This window comes from Palaemon carinicauda, chromosome 8 (assembly GCF_036898095.1).
Source record: "Palaemon carinicauda isolate YSFRI2023 chromosome 8, ASM3689809v2, whole genome shotgun sequence".
NCBI classification, from domain to species: Eukaryota; Metazoa; Arthropoda; class Malacostraca; order Decapoda; family Palaemonidae; genus Palaemon; species Palaemon carinicauda.
Genome location: NC_090732.1, coordinates 53,858,061 through 53,883,653, shown reverse-complemented (window position 1 = coordinate 53,883,653; position 25,593 = coordinate 53,858,061). Strand labels below are relative to the sequence as shown.

General features: G+C 39.6%; 1 protein-coding gene across 2 annotated transcripts in view; it reads left to right on the top strand.

Annotated features, from left to right (window-relative positions):
- The window catches only part of LOC137645733 (zinc finger protein ZFP2-like), a 480,606-nt gene that overhangs the window by 252,545 nt on the left and 202,468 nt on the right, over nucleotides 1–25,593 (top strand). For both annotated transcript variants that reach the window (XM_068378620.1, XM_068378621.1), the window contains exon 7: nucleotides 14,443–14,647. In XM_068378620.1, the coding sequence (XP_068234721.1) occupies nucleotides 14,443–14,647 (205 nt within the window). The remainder of the gene's footprint in view (nucleotides 1–14,442; nucleotides 14,648–25,593) is intronic.

Sequence of the window (25,593 nt, the reverse complement as noted above, 5' to 3'; positions counted from 1 at the left end):
ACGTAGCTCTGTTGCATTCCTGGTTCGACTGGGCCCAAATGAGCCAATCGTCCAGATAGGCAATGATCTGTATCCCTTGGTTTCTGAGTTGTTCGAGCACCGTCTCCCCCAGTTTCGTGAATATCCTGGGGGCAATGCTGAGACCGAAGGGCATGACTTTGAATGCAAAGGCTTTCTTGCCGAGACGGAAGCCTAGGTAAGGAGAGAAGTTTTGAGCTACTGGGACATGATAATAGGCGTCGGTAAGATCGATAGAGGTGGTGACGGCCCCACGGGGAAGTAAGGTCCGTACCTGAGAGATTGTCAGCATACGGAACTTGTCGCAAAGGATGTAAGAGTTTAGTTTCGACAAGTCCAGAACTACCCTCAACGCCGACGAGTCTTTCTTCGGGACTGTAAACAGGCGGCCTTGGAATTTCAGGGATCGAACCCGTTTGATCGCTTTCTTCTTGAGTAACTCTGTGGTGTACTCTTCCAGGATGGGAGTGGGTCTCTGGAAGAAGTTCACTGGTGGAGGAGGGGATCCCTGTGACCATTTCCAACCCAAGCCCCTGGATATTATGCTGTGAGTCCATGGACTGAAGGTCCAATGGTCTCGGAAGTGATAAAGTCTCCCTCCTACCGGCATCATATCATTGGGAGGGAGTGAACCTAGGTCCCCTCCCTCCACGGGCACCCCTTGCTTTAGGTCCGCCACGTTGGCGGAACTGTCCTCGACCTCTGAAGCTTCCTCTCTGGTGTCCACGAAAGGAACCGGAGGATTCGTAGGCAGGGTTGTATGCAGGAGAGGACATCCAAGAGGGGTTGGGCTGTGTACCAGGGGGAGCAGTGAGGTAGACTACTTGCTGAGGGGGAGCCGGTTGTTGAGAAGTCGAGGCAGCGGAAGACTGTGGCGACGAGTTACCCCGGACCGTCTTGTAAGGAATAAACCTCTGCTTCTTCTTGAAGAACGTCTGTTTCTGGGATTCAATCCTCCTTTTGGCTGAGAGACCCCACCTTACTTGCAAATTTTGGTTTGCCCTCGCCACGTCCTGAAGAACCTTATCAACTTCGTTCTGAGGGAAGAGGTTCTTACCCCAGCAGGAGGACGTTATCAGCCTGTTCAGACAGAACGAACTTCCTGCAACTAACTCGAGCCGACCAGAAGTCATGGAGGTCTATTTGGTAGGACAGCAGCTGGTTCTTTGTGGCGACTCTGAACAGCGTTTCCTCTGGGTAAACCGATGCTAGGGACTCCATGGAGGTGATGGAGTGGAGGGACCTAGCTAGTCTATTACGGGTCTCGAACTCAGTTTTGAGAAGACTCTCTAGTAATCTGGGGAGCTTCTCAGAGAAAAGAGTAGAGGCACAGTCTGGGTCTAGCTTCCCCACTGTGAAGGTAGAAGACGCGTCATCCCAGGTTGCAGAGGTACCCGGAATAAGCAATGAGGTGGGGTCTGTCTCCTTGAGAGCCGGCATGGAAGAGCCTTCCTTGATGGCCTGTATTGTCAGCTCTGTGATTTTGTCTATGAGCGGCAAAGAGATGGAGGCCGCTGTCATAAAAATAGTGTAGGCACCTTTGTGGGGAGTGAGCTTGGAGTTAATACACCCCCACTCTGATAGAGTTCTGGGCCAGATAGCCTGGGCCTGCTCTTTCGGAAATATCACTGTTTCCTTCGGTACCTTGTCCATACGGACCAATGCATGTTCCTTTAAACGTACGAAGCCATTGAATGGGAATTCTAGCCCCGGGGAGTAGAACTCCAGGTCCTCTAGAGGGCAGGTGCCTATGCCCTCCAGAGTTAGGGAACCATCTAAGAATGGGGCATGCAAGGCAAACTGCCAAGGATTGTTTTTATCGAAGGGAGGTAGCTTCGATGCGTCTGGGGAGGAAGGAGGAGGAAGCTGAGTTCCGGAGCGGATCAGAGTAGCCACCATATCCTTAATCTCTGTCATCACCCCAGACTGCTGTTGAATTTGTTCTCTGACGATATCCATGAACAGTTCGATTTGGAAGACATCGCCCCAGGGTACCTGAAAGCCACCCGTTGGTGGTGTCTTGGATTTGGTAGACTTAGACTTCTTAGGAGTCGTGGTTTTACGAGGAGCAATATGAATATCAGGAGCCGTCGAGGGTCCGGGGACCGGTGACGTTGATACTGGCAAAGCTGAAGACTTGTAAGTGCGAAATGGCTTCACCTTGGGTCGTACGGGGACAGAGGGATCCCGAGGAGAAGCCTTAGGCTTATCAAAACCTAGAAAGGAAGAGGTAGAAGAGGGAGAAGGAGAGAAAAGGGTTTCCACCAACTCGGCACCACTTACCTGCTCGTCCCTGGGTTCTACGTCTATATCTAGATCTGCCACGTCCAGCGGTACGAGGGGTTCGTCCTCCGCGGAAATGGTTGCTCTGACTTCTTCAATTAAGGGGGCAGCAACTTCAGGAGAGACTGCTGCAGTAGTCGAGCCTGGGAAGAGACGGGAGGCCATGTCTCCATCGAGGAGATAGGGTGCGCCGAAGCCCGACACCCAAGGACGAAGAGTAGCCCTTGCTGACCGAAGAGAGTCATCATCGGCCTGAAAGATTTGTAGTGATTAGTGATGCAGGAGGGGGATTGCTCTCCAAAATATACCGTGTATGTCATATTAATGGCTAAATTAGTGTCTGCCAAAGATAAATAAGGAACAAAAGGAAAACCCACTTACATCATCGTTCAGTAGTATTGAGGACAACTCGTAACAGAGCGAGCACAAATCCGGGAACCAGACCATATACTGGGCCTGTCCCGGTTCCCGGATAAAGGGGATGGCGCAGTGTGCGTGGGACCGACAGAGGTCATGCCCAACGGGGCCGTTGAACGAAGAAGGGCATCCTTGGGCAGTACAACGGACCTTCTGTAAAAGAAAGATGACATAAGTCTTGGTGTTCCTTGAAACTCTGGTAAGGGGTTAAAAACCCTATTAACAGACCTTAGTTTAATGCATATTGGTGCTTAAGGGAATTCAGTGAGAGCCAGAGCTCCATATTAAAACAATTAAATATAAAAGCACCAGCAATGGCAATGGGGCTGAATCATCTTAAAAGTGATAATAATGAAATAAAAATAAATAATCTAAAGCAATCTGCCGACCTCTGAGGGTCGGGGAAGCAGTGACAGGCCCGTAAAATAAATATAAAACACAAGCCGTAGCTAAAGGCAAGGCTAATATAAGTGTGAAGTGTATTGGCGATCTCCGGTGAAGCCGGAGGTCAATGAGAGGTCCTGAATAATTCAATTGTGGATAATAATTCAATTGTGAAATTTATAAAACACAAGCCGTAGCTAAAGGCTAAGGCTAAGATAATAGTAAAGCGTATTGACGATCTCCGGTGAAGCCGGAGGTCGATGAAAGTTCCTGAATAATTATATTGTGAATAACTCAATTGTAATAACAATGGATATTGTGTGGATATGGCCGTGGCCTGAGACCGGAGTAAGGGCCACCGGAGAGTCGTATCTAAACAATATGAAGCCCGTCCCAGAGGGTTGTAAGTAAACAATATATATATATATATATATAACAATAGTTCTAAAGTCATTGAGAATCCCTCATGGCGGAGTAGAACTCAAGGCGGAGTGGAAAAATGTTCAGAACTACTCCCAAGCCGTAACGGGGAGAGGACGGAACTCGGACCTAATAAATAACGCTAACTATTGAAAAGTAACCAAAACTAAATAACTCGTAAGCTATCATACACCCGTAGGGGGAGGGGTGAGGGAGGGAGAACCCGTTGAACGCACAAAACGGAAAACGGGAAATCCGCTCACCCACCTGAGATAAGAAAGAAAACGAGAAAAAGGGGTAACTCGTGACTGCGAACAGAAAACGGGAACCCCAATCTCTCGCTGCCTTGGTCACAAAATCAGGACTTAATAAGCACACAACACTATTATAAACGTATAATAATAAAATTGTAACATCAAAATAAGACTACGAACGAAGATAGCGTCTGCTAAAACCTAAATTAAAGGGAAAAGTTGACTGACGGGCACTAAACTATAATAAAGCTAGAACGCTAATCTTGTTCGCAGACTGGACTTGCTAGCAAAAAGTACCATGGGAATAATAACGCTAATAATAATGATGGTTCAAAAGGCATAAGGCCCTTTAACACATTAAAACCCTGTTACCAAAAGAGGCGTACACAGTCTCAATAGACCTGGCCGATGCTTACTGGCACCTCCCAGTCAGCTGCCCCCTCTCCTCCTACCTAGGATTCAAGCTACAGAAGACAAAGTATGTTTTCAGAGCCATGCCCTTCAGACTAAACATAGCCCCAAGGATCTTCACGAAACTTGCAGACGCAGTCGTACAACAACTACGCCTAGAAGGCGTTCAAGTGGCAGCGTACCTGTACGACTGGCTGGTGTGGGCAGCATCCAAGACTGCTTGTCTGCAAGCATCCAAGAAAGTGATCCAGTTCCTGGAACATCTGGGATTCAAGATCAACTTCAAGAAGTCTCGCCTCTCTCCAGCTCAGGTGTTTCAATGGCTGGGAATCCATTGGAACTTGAAGTCACACTGCCTCTCCATTCCACCAAAGAAGAGGAGAGAGATCGTTGGTTCTGTCAAGAGACTACTGAAATCCGACAGGATCTCAAGACGCCAACAGGAAAGAGTACTGGGCTCTCTCCTGTTTGCAGCAGTAACAGACCCAGTGCTAAGAGCACAGCTAAAAGTTGTATCAGGAGTCTGGAGAAGATACGCATCAATCACTCGAAGAGATCTACAAAGACCGATACCGACCTTACTACCAGGGTTAAAAGAATACCGGGTTAGCCCACTTCTGACCAAAATAAGAACAATCTCGCGCATGTCACAGAGCGGCTGCATTGGTTAGGGTTCAGATTAAGAAATGTCATCAGTCTGTATTTGACTATACTCGGGAGAACAACAAGAACTCAAGCTCTCTTAACCAAGCGATCTCCATCCACCTGGTTAATCTCTGGATAAATCCTCGTTAATCCTCTGGGTCCTGAGGAGTCATGGCTATTTGCTCCGTGTATGGCTGCAGATCAAGTCTCTCTCTCTCTCTCTCTCTCTCCTCTCTCTCTCTCTCTCTCTCTTATATGATTCCTTTTGTAAATCTACCAAAAGTTGTTTCCCTATTTGTTCAGTGTCGCATGTTTTTTTATTATAAGAATCTTGAACAGAAAAATCTCCTGCGAGAGAAGTCAAAAGCAAACATATGGAAAAATAGAGAAATAGTAAATTTCCAAATAAAAGCTTGGATTTTTTTTTTTTTTGTATTTTCATTAAAAAAGTATAAATTTTAAACAGATTTCTCTTATCTCCTTAACCAAAAAATAAATAAAAACAAAGAGAAAAACTGAAATTCTAGTCTTCAAATAATAAAGTACCTGGAGATTAAGGTAAAAGTTTTCTTCCTCGGTCACGAAAGAAAGAAAAGTCTGCTATGGGGGAAACACCTACTATAGTGACCCTAAAACTTGTTTTCTTCGTTTTCTTCTACAGTCACTGACCATTGACGTCACGAAGGTGCGCAGTAACTCAGAGACGGTCTAACCCGGTATTCTTTTAACCCTGCTTACTACAATCACTTCTCAAGCCATGGTCGAAGGTCAAGAGCCAAACGAGGACCATTCCCTTAAAACCACCTCCCCCATAAGTGACCATCCACATGGATGCCTCGATGGAAGGATGGTCACTCCCATCAAAGGAAAGCTCAAGGGACTTGGTCATCCCTGTTCAAGACCTTTCACCTTAATATTCTGGAGGCCATGGCAGTCCTCTTGACGCTGAAGAAACTCTCCCCTCACAGATCAGCCCACATCAGGCTGGTCTTAGACAGCAAAGGGATAGTGAGATGTCTGAACCGAAAAGGCTCAAGATCGTCCCACATTAACCATGTGATGTTAGCCATCCTTCGTTTAGCGAAAAAGAAGAGATGGCACTTATCGGCAGTTCACCTACAAGGGTTTCGCAATGTGATGGCGGACGCTCTATCCAGGCTAAAGCCGATAGAGTCAGAATGGTCCCTAGACGCAGACTCATTCTCCTTCATCTTGGAAAAAGTCCCAGAACTGCAGATCGACCTCTTCGCGATAAGCGACAACAAGAAACTACCTCGATATGTAGCCCCATACGAGCACCCTCTGGCAGAGGCGACGGACGCCATGTCCCTCGATTGGAGCAAATGGACCCGGATCTACCAGTCCCCTCCAACCAATCTCCTGCTGAAGGTCCTCAACAAGCTGAGATCCTTCAAGGGAACAGCAGCACTAGTGGCCCCCAAGTGGCCCAAGAGCAATTGGTTCCCTCTAGTAACAGAACTGAAGCTAAGGCTGGTCCCTCTACCAAACCTAGCTCTATCTCAACTGGTTCAGAAGTTGACTGTCTTCGCTTCATCATAGAGAACCCAAAACCTTCATCTCATGATTTTCTCGCCTTGGCAGTAAAGTAAAGATTTGGGATGTCAAAAGGCAGTTTAGACTTCTTAGAAGAATACAAGTCAAAGTCAACCAGAAGACAATACAAATCGTCTTGGAAAAAGTGGGTTGCTTTCGTTAAAGTAAAAAGGCCAAAAGAAATCTCATTAGACTTCTGCCTGTCCTTCTTCATCCACCTTCATGAACAAAACTTGGCTGCCACCACGATAACTATGTGTAAGTCAGCCTTGACTAGACCTCTTCTATACGCCTTCCAGGTGGACCTGGCGAACGAAATCTTTAACAAGATCTCGAAGGCATGCGCTAGACTTAAACCTGCAGCCCCTTCGAAGCCCATTTCATGGTCTCTGGATAAAGTCTTACAGTATGCTTCAGCCTTGATCAATGAAGATTGTTCTCTTAAGGATATAACCCAAAAAGTGATTTACCTGTTCGCTATAGCCTCAGGGGCTAGAGTTAGTGAAATAGTAGCCCTATCAAGAGACAAGGGCCATATTCAGTTCACAGAAGCGGGAGAACTGAATCTCTTTCCTGATCCTACCTTTCTCGCCAAAAATGAACTACCCCCCAACAGGTGGGGTCCCTGGAGAATCTACCCTCTGAAGGAAGATGTTTCTCTATGTCCAGTAGAGTGTCTAAAGGAATTTCGAAAACTTCAGACTTCAGGGGAGGACAGCTCTTCAAATACGAAACCTCAGGATCGAACTTAACCCTAAAACAACTGAGGGCGAAGCTCACCTACTTCATTCGCAGAGCGGATCCTGATAGTACACCCGCAGATCATGATCCGAGAAAAATTGCTTCATCGCTGAACTTTTTACAGTATGTGGACTTTGAGCGTCTTCACTCATACACTGGTTGGAAATCCTCCAGAGTGTTTTACAAACCTTATGCGAAGCAAGTGCACGATCTCAAACATTATGCGGTGGCGGCAGGTAGTGTGGTAAAACCTGTCGTCTAGTGCTGCGATGAACAGTGAATTGATTGGGACCTATCAATTGGGTGAAAAGGTTTTGACACCTAGTGCAATATCTTTTTATTGAGTGTCACCCTGGTGACACTAGGACTGTTCATTTCTAGGTGCAGAATTATACAAATGACACTAGTGTCATGTGTACATTGTATACAGTGTTTATAGTATTCAACATTTACAGTAAAATTATCTTAATAATTTTCTCAACTGTTGTGAGTGTCCTTAATCCTTTTTTTCCCTTTCAGGTGGAAAAACATTTTGTTGTATATGTTGAATTTATAATTCCTTTGTATGTTATATTCCATTTATTCATTAACTTAATAAAGGACAAAAGTGTAATTGTTTCTTATTTCGCCCCACAAGTAGCAAAAAATAAAACCTAGCCAGAGTCCTTTTACTTATTTTTCCTAAGCAAAACTCATACTTATGGTACTGATGTATATGAAAAAAAAGATCTGGTTGATACCTTTATTTGTTCCTTCACGTATACAAACCTTGAGCTTTTATTGTCTTGTAAGACACTTCCCTGCAGGGGCCAGGAAGCCCTAACATTGTTCCATGATTAGTGGTAATGACGTATAACGGTATTGTCATATCTTTCAGTGGTCTGGAGGACCATATAAAAGCTGACCCAAGGTTGAGGCACTTATACAAACCCACAGATACAGTACTTTTAAGTAATTCTTTGGTAAACTTCCATCAGGACGACATGGCTTGATCCCAAAAAACGGATTTTGAAGCAAAGTGAAAAATCTATTTTTGGGTAAGATGGCCATATCGTCCTGATGTTCCCACCCTCCTTTTCTTATAAAAGGCTTAGGTAATAATCCCTCCCGAAACTACTATATCTTTAGCACCATGCTCAATGCTACAAGGAATGAGTGCCATCTTGGAGCCCTGTAATAGTATGGGAGCAAGGGTAACCTTGATAACGGCTCCCCTTCAATTTCGCCACTCTTCCCCCCTCAAAGCGAAAACGCTATTTGGGGGTGAAGATTGCCATGTGTCATATCAAGATAAACGTCCCCTGATATGCGATATCCTTAAGAGAAATTTTAAGGATACTCGCGCCAGGAGTTAGAATTCTGGAGACCTATGGTCAATTCTCTGGGAGTATCACTATAGCCAAATATCCCTTAGAAAACTGTCTATAGGAAGCTTCCATCAGGACGACATGGCCATCTCACCCAAAAATAGCTTTTTCACTTTGCTTTAAGATCCTTTTTCTAAACAGGCAACCAAAAAATAAGCCAAGGGAGAATGGTACAGACAGACTCAGGACAAGATGGGGCAGCAGCAATCATAACCAAGGCTGAAGTGCAACGACACAAACACAGCTTTAACCCAAAGGCAGTAGTTTCAAGCATTCCTTCCTGAGGAGCAGTTTATTGTACATTTTTTTATTTTTTAGATGAAGACCTTCAAGAGGGCCCAAAAAATCATGAAATGGGTGATAAATGAAGATCTAGCCCCGATTGGAAATCAGAAAGATGGAGTACAGTACAGAAGAGAATAGAGAGCAACTAATTTTATATCTAACACTGTAAAGGGAAGAGCTGACTTAAGATTGTTTATGATGAGGATTAAGATTTTTCAGGGTAAAGTGACCATTTTACCAGAACTCTAACGAAATCAAGAGATCAAGTTATCCAGTGAACTCATTGGGGGAAGTCATATCTAAGCACAGATGACTGTTGACCAAATAGGCAAAAGTTTTCTTTTGACAAAAGTGTTTGCAAATATCCCCAGATTTTGCAGACCCAGCAACATTTGCCAGAGGACTATACCAAAGGTCATTCCAGTAAGGCCCCATTGGGAAGATGATGCCCTTAATGGAGGAGTCATTCAAGAAAGTAGCAGTGGACTTAATTGGCCATGCAGCTCGAGGGTGAGAAAGGGGCAGCAGTTATATTCTGACAGCTTTTAATTTATTTACAAGTTATACAATGGAAAGTATGTGGGAGAAGAGCTACATGAAGCTTTTAATAAGATAGGACTTCTCAAGGAAATGCTTATTGACTTAGGCATCTAGCTTAATTCTAAAATGTTAGAGCACGTTAGCTGTCTAGTGAGCACCAAGCAGCTGTTCAAAAGACAACAAAACCACTCAACTTAACATGTAACAAACTATGCAAGATCAGTGATGCAATAATGTCTATGTTTAAGCTGTGCCAAGAGAGACCTAAGGGGTTGGACTAGTGTTTAACTGCAGTATTGTTTTCATGATGAAAAGTATTGCAGTCAATCACCAGATTTTCTCAAGTCAAGCTGTTACGTGGAAGGATAATGAGAGGAACAATATAAATACATAAGGACTTGGAAACCACAGACTTTGAAGATAATGAACGCGTTTATCAGTACGTGTTGGAGATGAGAAATTGCTTTGAAGAAAAAATATCAACTAACCACAGAGAGTCTTTACATAATATAAAAATGTCAAAAGCATCACTATGATGAAAAGGCCAAATATCATAGTTCAACGTGCTGCAGAGAGTGTTAAGGTTGATACAGACATATTGATGTTGCAGTGTACAGGATGATATGAAATCAAGGAAGTAGGTGATCATATGAATTGCAGTGTTTTTTTTATGTTGGAGAATTGGCAACTCTTTATGAAAATATCCTTGCAGCCAATAATGATGAGGGAAGAGAGTTTGATCATTTTTGAGGCGGCAGCAGATGAGGACTAGGTAATCTAGGATGAGGGCCTGCTAAATTTCGACCACACAAGGGATAAGTAATATTTTGAGATGTCAATATTGACAATACCCAGTGCATGCTGCAGAAAAGGCAATTGTTGCAGTTATTTTTTTTTGAACTAGTAATCATGAGAAAACTTCATTGGGATGACAATAATTAAAGTTATAGCGACAACTCAAGCATATTTCTTTTCATTTCCTACTAGGAATATGTTTCAGAAAGCAATACAGAATATGCATCACTCCCAAACAATAGGTAGTATGTTAACCAGCGCACTGGCCACCCATTGAGATACTACCGCTAGAGTGTTATTGGATCCTGTGACTGGCCAGATAGTAATACATAGGATCCCTCTCTCTGGTTACTGCTCATATTTTCGCTGCCTACACCTACACCAAATAGTCTGGACTATTCTTTACACGTTATCGTCTTTCTTCATACAACTGACAACACGGAGATTACCAAGCAATTATTCTTCGCTCAAAGAGCTAATTTGTGTACTGTAATAGTCCAGTGGCTACTTTCCTCTTAGTATGGGTAGAAGAGACTCTCTAGCTATGGTAATCAGCTCTTCTAGGAGAAGGACACTTCAAAATCAAACCATTGTTCTCTAGTCCTGGGTAGTACCTTATCCTCTCTACCATGGTCTTCTGATATTTTGGGTTAGAGTTTTCTGGGTGAGGGTACACTTCGGAATACTCTTCTATCTTATTTTTTTTCATTCATTTTTTTTTTAAAGGGTGTGTTGGGCAGGCTTAATAGAAGGGCCATGGATGCCTTGTGGTTTATCAAGAGGTCGCCTTTCCCTTATTTGTTTCTTTTCAAATTTAACCTTACTGTCCTCACTTCAGTTGAAGTGGCTATCCTGGAGGGTATTTAGTTTTGCATAGTCTGTTGGCTCCTCCATGTTGACCAGCTTTTCTGACTTTTTTCTATAGTCTATGGGTTTGATCAATCACTTTGTATATATTTCTACATATTGTTTTTGTTCTTATTCATGTTACTTTAGTTTCTAAGTATGATATATCTTTTTTATTACCATTAATTCTTATGCTTTCTGGAGATATCGAGCAAAATCCGGGACCATTACGTCCTAGATTTTGTCAATATCGTTTACTATATTGCAATATTCGTGGTCTTCATGCAAATATTCAAGACCCTACAGTTGCGTCCAGACAGTATGATATTCTTTTGTGCTCAGAAACTGTAGTTTCTAATATGAGGCACTTATCTGAGCTCCTCATAACTGGTTTTAAGAAACATAATTTTGAAACGAGATGCCATTCCTAGGGCCAAGGGAATGGCTGTGTATATTAGGACTGAATACCCTGCTATGAATGTGGATGTCATAAGATTCAGGTAATAAAAGTTTGTGGCAGACATAACAACTTCTATTTGTGTTAGATCTACCGGAATCCAGACATGGATGATTCTGTCTTCGATTGTCTTCTTAATATTATGGATAAGGTACAAGATGATGATAGAAAAGCCTCCTTTTCCATGTTGATGATTTCAATGCTTACTATAGGAAGTGGTTGAATTCTGTTGTTCCTACCAATTGTCAAGGCTTAAGAGCTTTAGACTTGACCTCTGAATCAGGCTGTGAGCAAAACATAAGTGAAGCTACTCACAGGTCTGGTAACTGCTTGGACCTCATATACACCGACTTCCCTGGCATTATAACACATAAGGTTGGTTCTCTAGTGGAACATCTGATCATGCCTTGATTTCATTAGTAGTGAAGACTCGGCATCCTGTCACTGATGTATCATACTCGTGTAAGATTTATATGAAATCTCAAGCAGACTGGAATGGGATTTGAGTGATCTTTTGGGCTTGAATTGGTCACAATTGTATAGTAGTGCTGACCTGTTGCCTCTTTGAATAAGAATCTAGTCAACATAATTGATAAGTGTATCCCTTTTCGTGTGCTAAGGTACCGAGTGAAGGACAAACCATGGTTCAATGATGATTGTAGACGTGCTTATTTGGAGAAGCAGGAGGCCTATCATCTTGGAAGGGTAACAGATCAGATTTGACTTAGAATAGCTGTGCTCAGTTTTTGTTCAGAGAATTCATGTTTCAACTGGAAAGGAATACAATTTAACCATAAAAGAAACCCTTTCAGGTACAACCCAGGAACATAAGTTGTGGACTAGCTTTAAATCTACACTCTTTGGTGTAGATGCAACAGTTCCTCCTTTACTTAAACCAGATGGATCTGTCACTCACTGTCCAAATGAAAAGGTAACCCTTTTGGCTGATGTGTTTGGCGGTAAGGAGAGTAATGAGAAACTTGATCTTCCTCATTCCTAATTTCCTGCGACTAAGCTAACGAGCTTAGCTTTTGGATCTCGTGAAATTAAAGCTCTGTTGATGGACCTTGATGCTTATGGAGGTGTACAGTACACCCAAATGGTATATTTCCTTTGTTTTTTTTTTATTGACTGCAGATTTCTTAGCTCCAAAGTTATCTGTTATTTTGTGAAAGTTAGCAAGAAGAGGAGCTTTTAGCACTTGTTGGAGAATTGGTAATATTACTCCACTATGTAAATGTGTTTGTGGTAGCTTAATCCCAACTGATTACAGCCCAATTTCCATAACTCCCATGTTATCTAAAGTTTTTGAACGTCTTTTGGTACAACATCTTAATTGATTTACTGGTGGTAATCATCTGTTCCTAGTTTGCAATTTCGTTTTCATAAAGGCCTTGGAGCATGTGATGCCCTTCTTACAATATCCAATGCTCTACAGAAATCTGTTAATAATGAGGCCCTTGTTTTTAAAATTCAAATTGTTGGCAGTGGGTGGGTCGTTTCTTAGCATTTTTATTGATTTTTAAGTAATTAATCACAGAGTTGTTGTTGATGGGCCCCATAGTGAGTATAGGAATATGGTATCCGGTGTTCCTCAGGATATTGTTCTTGGCCCATTACTTTTCGTACTATGTACACATGACATGTGGTTTGGCCTAGAAAACAAGCTTGCAGCATATGCAGATGATGCTTCTCTTTACATCAATTCCATTTCTTGATTGTAGATGTGGGGTTGCTGAATTTCTTAATAGAGATCTAGCTAAAATTAGTGCATGGTGCAAATTATTGGGGAACGAAGTTGAATCCTAACTAAACTAAAAGTATGATTTAAAGTAGGTCAAGGACAGTGGCTCCTCAACATCCCTATTGATAATGTCTCTTTAACTCTGTAGGACTTTAAATTTTAGCTGTGATTCTCAAAAGCAAATTTACTTTTGAGAAACACATTAGGTCTGTGTCTTATTGAGAAAGTTTAAGATTTTTGGATATCAATCTATTCTGAAGAAGTCTTTTGATTCTTTCAATCTACATTGTTTCGAGTATTGTTCTCCTGTTTGGAAAGGAACTTACAGAGTACTCTTTTAAATGTCTTATTCCTGATATAGATATTAATCTATGGCACTGTCGTTTAATTAGTTTGTTAGGCATGTTGCATGAAAATTTTCATAATTCTGATCATCCTTTACATTCAGATCTTTCCGGACAGTTCCATCCTGTTTGTAATACTAAGCAGGTTGTTAATTCTAATAGTGAGGCCTTCTCCATCATGAGGCTTAATACTACACATTATTTTTCAAGTTTTATATCAACTGTGACCAAGTTGTGGAGTGATCTTCCTAATCTGGTAGTTGAATCAGTAGAACTTCAAAAGTTCAAAGTAAGCGAATTTTTTCATGTTAAACAGGCTGACATAAGTATTCTTATAATTCATATATGAAATGTCTGTTTTTATGTTACAGTTTTTAAAATATTTTATTTAATTTTTTTTTCATTATTTCTCATATCATTTCTTTATTTCCTTATTCCCTTTCCTCACTTGACTATTTTTCCCTGTTGGAGCCTTTGGAGCATCTTGCTTTTCCAACTAGGATTGTAGCTTGGCTAGTAATAATAGTAATAATAATAATATGAAGCTCTCATTGTATAAATCTGGCCTAAGTGCAAGACATGGGCTTTTGGGCTCTTGCTGTTTAGCAGCCCGTAGCAAGAAAGTGAGACAGTTTGCTGCTAGAGTTGCAATAGCAGTGATCAGTATGTGCTTGCACTGCGGTACTAGCTAGCTACAGTTTTATTTCAGATTTTTTTTTTTTTTTTCAAGAAAGGGTATGTATGGGTTTTTGATGACCATGAAATTACTATGTATAAGTTGAGCAATAGACCAGAAGAGAAATCAGAGAGGGTAACAGTAATTTTGAGCTACAAAAATAGGAAAAAAAAAAATTTCTGAAGATCTTTGCACATAAAGACTCGCATTATGTGGCTACACAGTGGTCAGATAGTATACATTAAATATTTTTTGTTTCAGGAAAAGTGAGGTTTGCTTCAGATGATAGACCCTTTAAATGTGGACATTGCTCTTCGGCTTTTAAAACTCGTGGTAATCTCATAAGACACAAAGCTACACATACAGGCGACAAACCGTGGGTATGTTCACTTTGTGGAAAAAGCTACACGGAAAAAAGATCTTTGACAGTCCACATGAGAACGCACACCGGAGAAAGACCTTACATGTAAGTTCACTTTTGATTAATTTTTAGTATCTAACTTTTACTTATGGAGAATCAGTCCTAATTATTTTATGTTTTTAATTACAAACCCATTACTTTACTATGTCATAAATTTGGGCCCCTCTCAATTTACAAATAAGCTCCAAAAAAAATTCTTACCTTGTCAGGTGTATTACCAAACTCCGAAAGGGCTCAGGTGGTAGTTAGCCATTTTGTGTTCATCTTGTTTTCCTTATACTATACAACTCTCCATTTTGAATAAAGAAATATTGTGATTTTATGGCAATTTTACTCATCATCATCCTCTCCTATGCCTATTGATGCAAAGGGCCTCAGTTAGATTTCACCAGTCGTTTCTATCTTGAGCTTTTAAATGGATACTTCTCCATTCATTATGTCCTGCTTCATACTTCATAGTCCTCAGCCATGTAGGCCTGGATCTTCCAACTTTTTTTGTGCCTTGTGGAGCCCAGTTGAAATTTTGGTGAACTAATCTCTTGGGGAATGTAAAGAGCATTCCCAAACCATTTCCATCTACTCCTCACCGTGATCTCATCCACATATTGCACTTAAGTAATCTCTCTTATAGTTTCATTACTAATCCTGTCATGCCATTTAACTCCCAATATTTTTCTGAGTGCTTTGTTCTTAAATCTACAAAATCTGTTGGATATTGTTTCATTGTCATACCACGACTCATGTCCTTACAGTGACACCGATCTCAATAAACTGATATGTAGCCTGATTTTTATATGTAATTTCAGGTGATTTGATTTCCAAGTTTTACTTAACCTAGCCATTGTCGGATTTGCTTTTTCAAGCTTTCATTAAACTCAAATTCTAAAGACCCTGTATTAGAGATCATAATTCCGAAGTATTGAAATGATTCCACCTCATTAATCCTTTCTCCTTCCAATGATATTTCATCTTCCGTTGCATATTCCGTTCTCATCTTGTCTGTTTTTTTTCTATTTATCTTGAGCCTAACCTCATGTGATATTTCACGCATTCAAGTAAGCAAGCTTTGTAAGTTCTGTAGTGTTTTGCTAATAGGGACAGCATAATCAGCATACTCTAGGTCTGCTAATTTCTTGTTACCAATCCACTCCAATCTTTCTCCATCTTCCCCAACTGTTTTATGTATTACAAAATCCACAATGAGGATAAACAAAAAAGGTGATAACACATTCCCTGTGAATATTCCACTGTTCACTGGAAATTCATTTGATAGGACTCCATTGAGATTAACTTTGCACTTGCTATGCTCATGAACAAAAATTTACATATTTAAGAGGAACTACATAATAATACAGGAATCTCCACAAAATTGGTCGGTGCACACTATCAAAGCCTTTTTATAGTCCACAAATGCCATCAAAAGTGGATTTATATATTCTAAACATTGCTCCACAACATGCCTTTAAACGAAAATTTTGTCAGTACTAGTGAATAATGTCGACTGTACAACTACTTTAACTGGGCGTACGTTGGACTTAGTTGTAAGTGATGACATGAATAATAAATTACTGTATCTGATATAAAAGTTGAAGAGAAATGTACTATCTCCCCAGTGCACGAACTAATTATGTTTAGTCTTCCTCTACAGGAACATGCATTAGTAAAGAAAATAAACTCTAGACATAAATCAAATTTTTCTCCTACCGTATTTATTGAAGAAGTTACAAAGAAAATAAATGATGCTATCAACATTCCCTGTGATCATGATGACCAACGTCAGTTGGGAGCTAAGTGTGTTAACTGTCCTACGACCTCTTATAATGAAGTGAGTAAAAATGAATATAATACCATGTGCCCACCAATGGAAAAGACTAACTGTAAAAGACCAATTTTCTTGGTTTTATGGAGAGACTTTGGTGAAAAAGAGGGAAAAAAAGTCGTAAAAAAAGAAAGTGGAATAGGTTAAAAACAAAGTACTTGGGTAGAATACGAAACTGCTACGTGTCAATATAACTACCTACTAAGAAGGAAAAAAGTGAATACTATAAGAGAAAGATCCTCGAAGTAGCAACAGACATACATAAGTTATATCGTCTCCTAAATCGTATAATGAGATATGTAAAAGAAAAGAAGCTACCTGATGGATACAGTGATCAGGAACTAGAAAATAATTTTCTAGTATTCTTTAAAAGAATGAAAATATAACCAGTTCATTTGTAAATACTCAACATCAGATTAATGATACACCAGGCACAGATACAAAATTAATAAGATTTAACCACGTAACACAAGATGACATCACTAGGATTATCAAGAGAGCAAAGAAAACAAAATGCGCGATCGATCCTATGCCAATATCTGAAGTAATTGGAGAGAGAAACTTTTCTAGTCTAGCTGGAATAATAATGAGAATAGTAAATGCAAGCATTGATGAGTGTAAGTTTCCCAAATCTGAGAAAGTGGCTATAGTCACCAGTTCTAAAAAATGCACTGGACTACCAGGAATTAAGTGCTTGAATACATAATTCTTGAACAACTAGTCAGTCACTTAGAAGTAGTAGAAGCTTTGCCTGACAACCATTCTGCTTACAGAAAACTATATTCTACGGAGACAGCCATCTGCTCTGTTGTAAATGATATGCTGGAAATGATGGATGAAAATAAATGTGGTATTTTAATATTGCTCGATCTCAGTGCTGCTTTTGATACAGTTGTGCATGAACTGCTACTAAATGATCTACAGTCCATTGGCGTTGAAGATCAAGCTTTCCAATACCCAAAAGACTACTTAGTTTGTAGAAATTACTGTGTACAATTTGGAAACTCTTATTCATCATATGAACCCTTAAACAGAGGGGTACCCCAGGGGAGTGTACTTGGCCCAATCTTATTCTGCATCTATACTACTGGTCTATCGAAAATACTGCAAAGACATGGCGTGAAGTTCAAACTATTTGCGGATAACACACAATTTTACTTCTCCATAAATGATATAGATGACACTACTTAAACTCTAAACCGAATCCTTGATAGTGTTAAAAAATGGATGACATTTAAACTACTAAAATTAGATGAGAACAAAACTGAATTCATGGTGGTGGGTAAGAGAAACAGCGTGAGAAACTTGGGTGATGTTCAAATGAACATAAATAATGACTCTGTGCTGATATCTAGTAAAGTTCTAGATCTAGGTGTATTTCTTGACTGTAATCTGTCTCTCAGTGCCCTCTCCTCTTCTCGTAAGCACAATATAAGATATCATTTTCTATAAAAAAAATTCTCACTAGGCACATTCAGAAATGATGGATAACTCTCCGATTCCCCTTTAATCACTGCTCGCACTCTCTCCATCCATTCCTCTTTTATCTGTCCCTCTTAGACTTCTTTTATATCCCAGCCTTCCAAGTCAATCAAACCTGCATCATCAGGGCATTCATTCTGGACACCCCTGGTCATGTCCTCGGCCACCCACATATATTCACCCTCACCGCTCAAAACTCTCTCTCTCTCTCTCTCTCTCTCCCTAATATCTGCATCTCTCTCTCTCTCTCTCTCTCTCTCTCTCTCTCTCTCTCTCTCTCTCTCTCTCTCTCTCTCTCTCTCTCTCTCCGCTCCCATATTCTGAATGGTCATCGGGAGAATTCACATCCTGTTCTGTATTTTCTCTATTTTGATGGGGCTCTTCAATATTTTGGTTACATTCTTCGTTCCTCTTTTGTGCCCTAGTTCTTGCACCTATTACTGCACCTCTAGAGAGAGCATCAGCTACCTTGTTAGCTTTACCTTCTATGTGGTGAAAACCCTTTATATTAAAATCTAACAATCTCTCAATCCATCTCGCTTGTCAAGAGGTCAAATTATTTTCATAATACAAATCACGTAAGGGGCTATGATCACTTTGCAACTCAATCGACTGACCTAATAAAAAGAACTGATGCCTCTCTAGAACCCAAAGAATAGCCAAAGCCTCTTGATCCAATGTACTATAATTTTTTTCTGCCCCTTTTAATGCCCGGAAAGCAAAACAAATGGGTCGCTCTCTGCCTTTATCATCTCGTTGAGAAACTACACCACCATTAGCTACGCTACTCGCATCTGTTGTCAATAGGGCGATCAAATCTAGGATATGCGAGTAATTATTGCTAGTTAAGGCAGCTTTTAAATGGTTAAAGGCCCTTTCTTCTTCCATTCCCCAATTCATTACTTTTTGTTTCTTTAAAGCATCTAAAGGTCTCACTATCTCTCCAAAGCCTCTTATGAATTTACGGTAATACCCAGCGAGTCCAAGGAACCCAGCTATTTCCTTAGGGGTACGTGGCCTGGGAAGATCTGTAATAGCCGCTACTTTACTAAGGCAGGGTTGGATACCTTCTGGGTTATTATGTGACCTAAAAATTCAATCTGTTTACAGAAAAATTTGCACTTTTACAAATTTATTATGATATCGTCTAGATAAACAAGAACATTATGGCCAATTAAGGGAGACAAAACCTCCATCATTACTCTAGGGAAATGACTTGGAGTATTTTTAACACCGAAAGGAAGAAAATTAAACTGAAATAGTTGATCGTTAGCCATAAATGCCGTTTTACATTTACTGTCCTCCTGAATGGGTATTTGATAGTATCAAGATTTAAACCAACAGTTATAAAATATTTACTATCCCATACCTTCACAAGTAATTCTTCGATGGAGGGCAATGGAAATGCATTATCCTTAGTGACTGCATTCAACCTCCTATAATCAACACTCAATCTTATTAAGCCACCCTTATTCCTAACAGCTACAATTGGAGAAACCCAGGGGGATTAGCTCTCCTCAATTATCTCTTGTTCCCTTAATTTATCAATTTCCTTTTCTATCTCTCCTTGCAAATGAATGGGCACCTTATAAGGCCTTGACCTAATCGGCTCCGCCTGCCCTGTTTTAATGCTAAAGGGAAATCGATTAATCCTCCCGGTTGGCTCTTCTCCAATTTCAATTACATCAGAATAATTATTGACAATGTCACTAACTACAGGTTCATATTCTGACGGATATAGTTTTCTTGCTTGCATAATCAAATTCTGAGTGCGTTCGTCTGTGTGGGTTGGAGTTGTGGCTCCCAACATCCCATTATTAGCAATTTCACATAACTCTAATTCACACACGGAATCACTTCCTAACACAACTCTTTTATTTTCAAATTAACTATTGTTATATCAGCTCTGTTCTGTTTTATTTTCGATAAGCCTTCTAAAATCATATGAGCCCAATTGTCATGTGGTTTAACAACGACCTTGGTTCCTTCCAGAAGAGGGCGACACGAGGTCACTGATATGCTTGTAAGTGTCTGGGAAAACAACACTTCTCCTCTCTCAGGTACAGCTGTTACCTTAAATGTCTCTCCGAGCCCGCACAAGCACTTACTCTCTTATGAATTTCTATCGGCAAAATGTACCCTCCTACTTTTACTGTTATTGTATCTTTTCCCCCAAAAAATGCATATTTGATTACATGAAATGAAATCTATTCCTAAGATAGCCTCGATTCCTGGAATTCCCAAGGTGGGCAAGACAAAAAAATCATGTGTAACCCTTCACAGATCCCCCCTTTAAGTTGACGATCGTTGTATGGTTTGTGTCTAGTTTATATCCTCTTGGCGTGTCGAGGACGATTTATGCCTCTGACTGTAGTTGGTTTGAGGAGAATCTTTTTTCAATCAGTGAAACGCTGGCTCCTGTGTCGATCAGCGCTCATGTGGATTTATCTGGCAGGTCAATCCTAACTGCTAACTTTCCTAGCCGGCCGCTACGAGATATGGGGCACGGGCCAATGACCTCAGCTACAATGTCGCTGCTCCCTAGTGCTGCAGGGGTGAGGTCGGGCTTATTGATGGAGGTCTCAGTGCCTGCTCTAACTCCGTCGTCGATGTGAGCCCTGCCTCGGCTACTGCTTGTGATCTCATGCGCGGTGGGGGAGGAGGGTTGCCATCGAACTCCCTCGTCTCTCCCTTCCTCTGTTTCCTTTTCCTCGGATGTTGGGCGGGGGGAGGTGTGTGTGTGCCACAGCCTGCCCGCCCTCGTCGTTTTTTGCTGGGCACTTTCGAGATAGATGACCGTAGGCCTGACAAGTGTAACAGTGGGGGGATCCTTGGGTGGGGCACTCGACTCGTCACTGCCCCTCTGCCCCACACTCCCAGCATCTGAAGACTCTGCTAACCTGCTGACTGCGTTCTCCCCTACCCCGCTTTGGGGGTTGATGAGCGCCTCTTATGGCTGCCAACTTTTCGGAATCTGGCCAGTTATTCCCAGTCATTTTTTCTTCTGGCAAACTGTCTAAAATGTTTTGTATCACACTCACTACGTCTGCTAATGAGGGATTGTCATCAAAGAAATAACCACATAAATACGGGTTTACTAATCTGCGAATATGTTTACGGGCAATTGTTTTTTTATCACCTTCTGGGAAATTAGCACTCCGGGTAGCAAACGAATTGCAATCGCAAAAAATGCGAGTTGCAAAACTAAGAAAGGAATCACCTTCCGGAATTTTGGGTTTGTAATTTTCTTTTAGGTCCCCCTTTCTCGCATCAGGTAAAGCATACTTCTCAATCAAACGTCGTTTTATTTCAGTATAAATTCTTAAACTGTCTTGTGGCCAACCCATTGCCTCCATTGCAGGAGCATCTTTTAGCTATCTAATTACTTGAATAGCTTTTCTCTTCCCGACCACCCATATGTGGCTACTTGAAAGCCTCTCAAAAACACTTCAATCGATTGAAACCCTTCATTAGGCCGTTGATCATCAAAAGGCCTAACACTTGCCTGGAGTTCTGGCAACTTTTGAACTATGATTTGCATATCTTCACTCGGCTGTGTATGTGTACTTTCACTTGTGGGCGTTTAGACTTCGTTTATGTACTTCGGATATGATGTGGTTGCGAGCCGCTCCTCTTCTCGTTCAACTAAGACTCTGTTCATTAACTGTTCTAACTTATTTTCCAATTCTTGTGTTCTAATTTCATGTCTATATTCTTCATCGGGAACGCTATATCCCACTGCTCCTTCATTCTCATCTCTTGCAGCAGCAGTGTCTGCTATGTTGGTCCTTGTGTATCTAGGCATCTTGAACTTTTATTTTACCGGCTCAAAGAACAACTTCGCTCACAGCATACACAAACAGACGTATTTTTACACCTGACACCAATATGTCCCATGTTGATGGATAATGAGACATTGGATCATAGGTTTTCTTCACTTTACTACTAAAGGTTAGTAAGTATATCGTACATAGCTGTACTCTCTCAGGTGAGAGCCTTGTCTACTTGAGCACCCAAAGGCAACTAAACACTCCTTGCTATTAAAATGCAATCTTGCTTCAACAACATGCTGAGTTATAGGTTTTTGTGGAATGCTCATGATTATAGAGTTCATTTATCTTGACGTTCAACACATATCTACATACAAGAATTAGTATATATGTATATATATATATATATATATATATATATGAATATATATATATATATATATATATATATATATATATATATATATATACCTGTATATATATATATATATATATGTATATATATATGTATATATATATATGTATATATATATTTATGAATATATATATATGTATATATATGTATAGATATATATATATATATATATAGATATATATATAGATATATATATATATATATATATATATATATATCTATATATATATATATTTATAAATATATATATATATATATATATATATATATATTTATATATACTGTATATATATATATACTGTATATATATATATAAAGATATATATATATATATATATATATATATATATATATATATATATATATATATATGTACATATATATATATATATATATATATATATATATATGTATATATGTATATATCTATATATATATATATATACAGTATATATATATACATATATATATGTATATATATATATATATATATATATATATATATATATATATATATATATATATATATATATATATATATATATATATATATTTCTTTTGCACGTTCTCCCTAAGCGCACCCTCCTTGTAAGAAAGAAGTTATGTTGACAACGTCAAACTCTCTAGATGCCCAATTGTTCGAACTCTAAACTGAGCAAACTGCTGACACATCGTTTGTGCCGGGGATGGCAAACACGCTTTCTGCTACAAGTTACTTCACACATATTGCCTTTCACAATACTCTGATACTCCCATTCTGTGCTGTCTTATCTGTTTCGCACGTACTCAAACTAGGCTGATCTCAAAATATGGCAAACATCAAACTACAATCATTCTAGAAAATTTATTCATTCAGATTTGCCCTACATTACACGAATACGGGCTCTTGCGTTAGCAACACATCAGTGAGAACTAATTTGAAATTGAAACTTCCTTGTGCAACTAAGGATAGGGATAAGGATTGTAATCTGATCTACATCAAAGACTTAAAAAAAAAAAGAATCAAACAACAAAAAATACGACAAGATGGAAAACGAAAATTTACGTTAAAACTGAACAGCATGAAATTTCGCTAATGTTAAACTGTGCACAAATTATGTTAAAATGGTTCCACAATAGAAATCTCTTCAATCAATTCCCAAAAGAGAAAGAAAAAATACTTTTACTTCCTTAAGGTATTTAATGGACAAACTATCTGTTTTACTCACAACAGCTGAAATAATGAATAACCTAAACACATACATACTTCAATTTGCATGGTTAACTAAAGAAACACATTCAGCATAAGCCTAACTCCCCTAAAAATAGGTGTTAGCAATTGATCCTGTAAACTAATCAAGACAGCATATCGTAATTGAAATTTTAATTGTTCGGTAAAAAATCTAATTCTCTTTCCGCTAATTTCCACTGAATTATCTCACAAAACTCTAACATTATCAGATGTTCAAGTCATTTCTCGCTTAGTCATTTCCACCTTCGTTTTCTTGTCATTTTGCGATTATACTGACGACGCTCTTGCGCGCGCACACTTTTTCTACTTCTCATACACTTACACACATGATCGTATGCTAACACAATTCTACACGCATCTGGCTTAAATGGGTCAAATCAGCTGACTCATTTTTCCACAGTCATCAAAATCTTTCGCCAAGGATGGCGTTTCCCATACTCACAGCAGACAACAGCTCACCTTCTGCCTTCTTTCCCTTGGCGCTTGATATTTTTCACAACTTACACAAATCTCGTAATATCTGCCATTACTTATCTTCCATAAGACTTATAGCTAAAAAACACCAGAAAAGAAACAACTTAATAACTTATAGCATGCAAACAAAAACGAAAAATGAAACTGAGAGCATAAAAACCTTAAAATTACTTGCTTGAATTATACAAACAACAGGGTATCATAGCGTATGCGAAACTACGGAAAAAGAAAACATGTAGTACACATTAACGAAAGTCATTTTTGCTTTCAGACAAGGTACTGAAACTTACATAAATAAGCAAATCAACTAACTAGCCTCATAATACTGTTATTAATTGGACACAAAGTCACAAAATACTCGACTTTCTCTCAGTGATTCACCAAATCACTTCATTACAAACAAAATCCCCTTTCTCGTTATAATTTGATACAAGAAAATACTTTTTCCTAACATAATTTGACACAAAAACATCTGTTACTTTTTCTTATCAGACATTAATTAATTAATCAGGGGCATTGGTATGGCTACTCATATTATAATCTTGAACTCCAACTTTATCCTGGTAATTCAATCCCTTTATGTTAATCACTTAAAGAGAAACTCGCATTCGCCCACTAAATGTATTTTGGAATTTCCCTTATTCGTAAACTTATTGGTTATGTTTCTATTCCTATCTTTCTGTGTCTTAGCAAATCAGAAATTAATGATATTCCAAGCTGTTTTTCAGACGCAGGGTGCCTCGCAAGGTTCACGCTGTCATGAGTCTCACTCATTTGTCACATATTTGTAACTCGAGTGACAGGCATGTATGGTTTTTAACAACAAAAGACAAAATTTTAGGTCATAATTGTTTTCTGAATTTCTTATTGTTTGTTCAGAAAGTTATCAGGTACACGATTATTGCTGAAACATGGCATTCTTACTTCTACCACAACTACTGTGTCATACATATCTGTTCTTACAACAAACCGAACAATTACTTTATTCATCTGATACAAAATGAAAAAGTCTATGGCAATTTGTTCTTAATTGTTCATAAATTTCTTAGATCTTTCATGTTAATTTTTTTGTTCTCTCAAGTTCACAGAGAAGGGTCCTCCTGTAGTAGAACAATCTTCCTGGGCCCCAAGCATTTCTTGAGAAGTTCGTTTTTCGCCAAAAATGCAGGATCTGGGTAAAGATTTACCTTCCCCGATTCCGAGAATTCAATGTAGCCTTCATCCCGTGAAAGGGCCACAAATTCACTGACTCTAGTACCAGAAGCCATAGCAATTAAAAAGATAGACTTTTGAGTAAGATCTCTCAGAGAGATAGGGGCATTATCTATCAAAGAGAAAAGTGCAGGACTTTATCCAACGACCATGAAATAGCCTTGGGAGGAGCATTAGGTTTCAATTTATTACAAGCCTTCTGGATTATATCGAACAGCTCACTATTGAGTTCAGTATCAAAAGGATAAGTAATTGGTCTAGTTAGTGCCGACTTACATGAGGCAATAGTTGTAGAGGCTAGAGACCTTGATCATGCAGTGAGATAAAGAAAGAAATACAGAAGTCAATAGAAATAGAAGTGGGCTGATGACTTTTCACAGATGCAACCCATTTTTTCCAAGAAGACAAATATTGTCGTTTCGTGATGTTAGACTTGTACTCTTCTATGAAGTCAATCCTCTCCTTTGCCACTTCGAACTTTGAGCTGCGAGAAAATCATGAGCTGAATCGATTTCGTTATCCAAGAGGAAGTGAAGACAGTCTTCTCTTGAACATCTTGGGACAGCACTGGAGATGGTAGAGGGACCT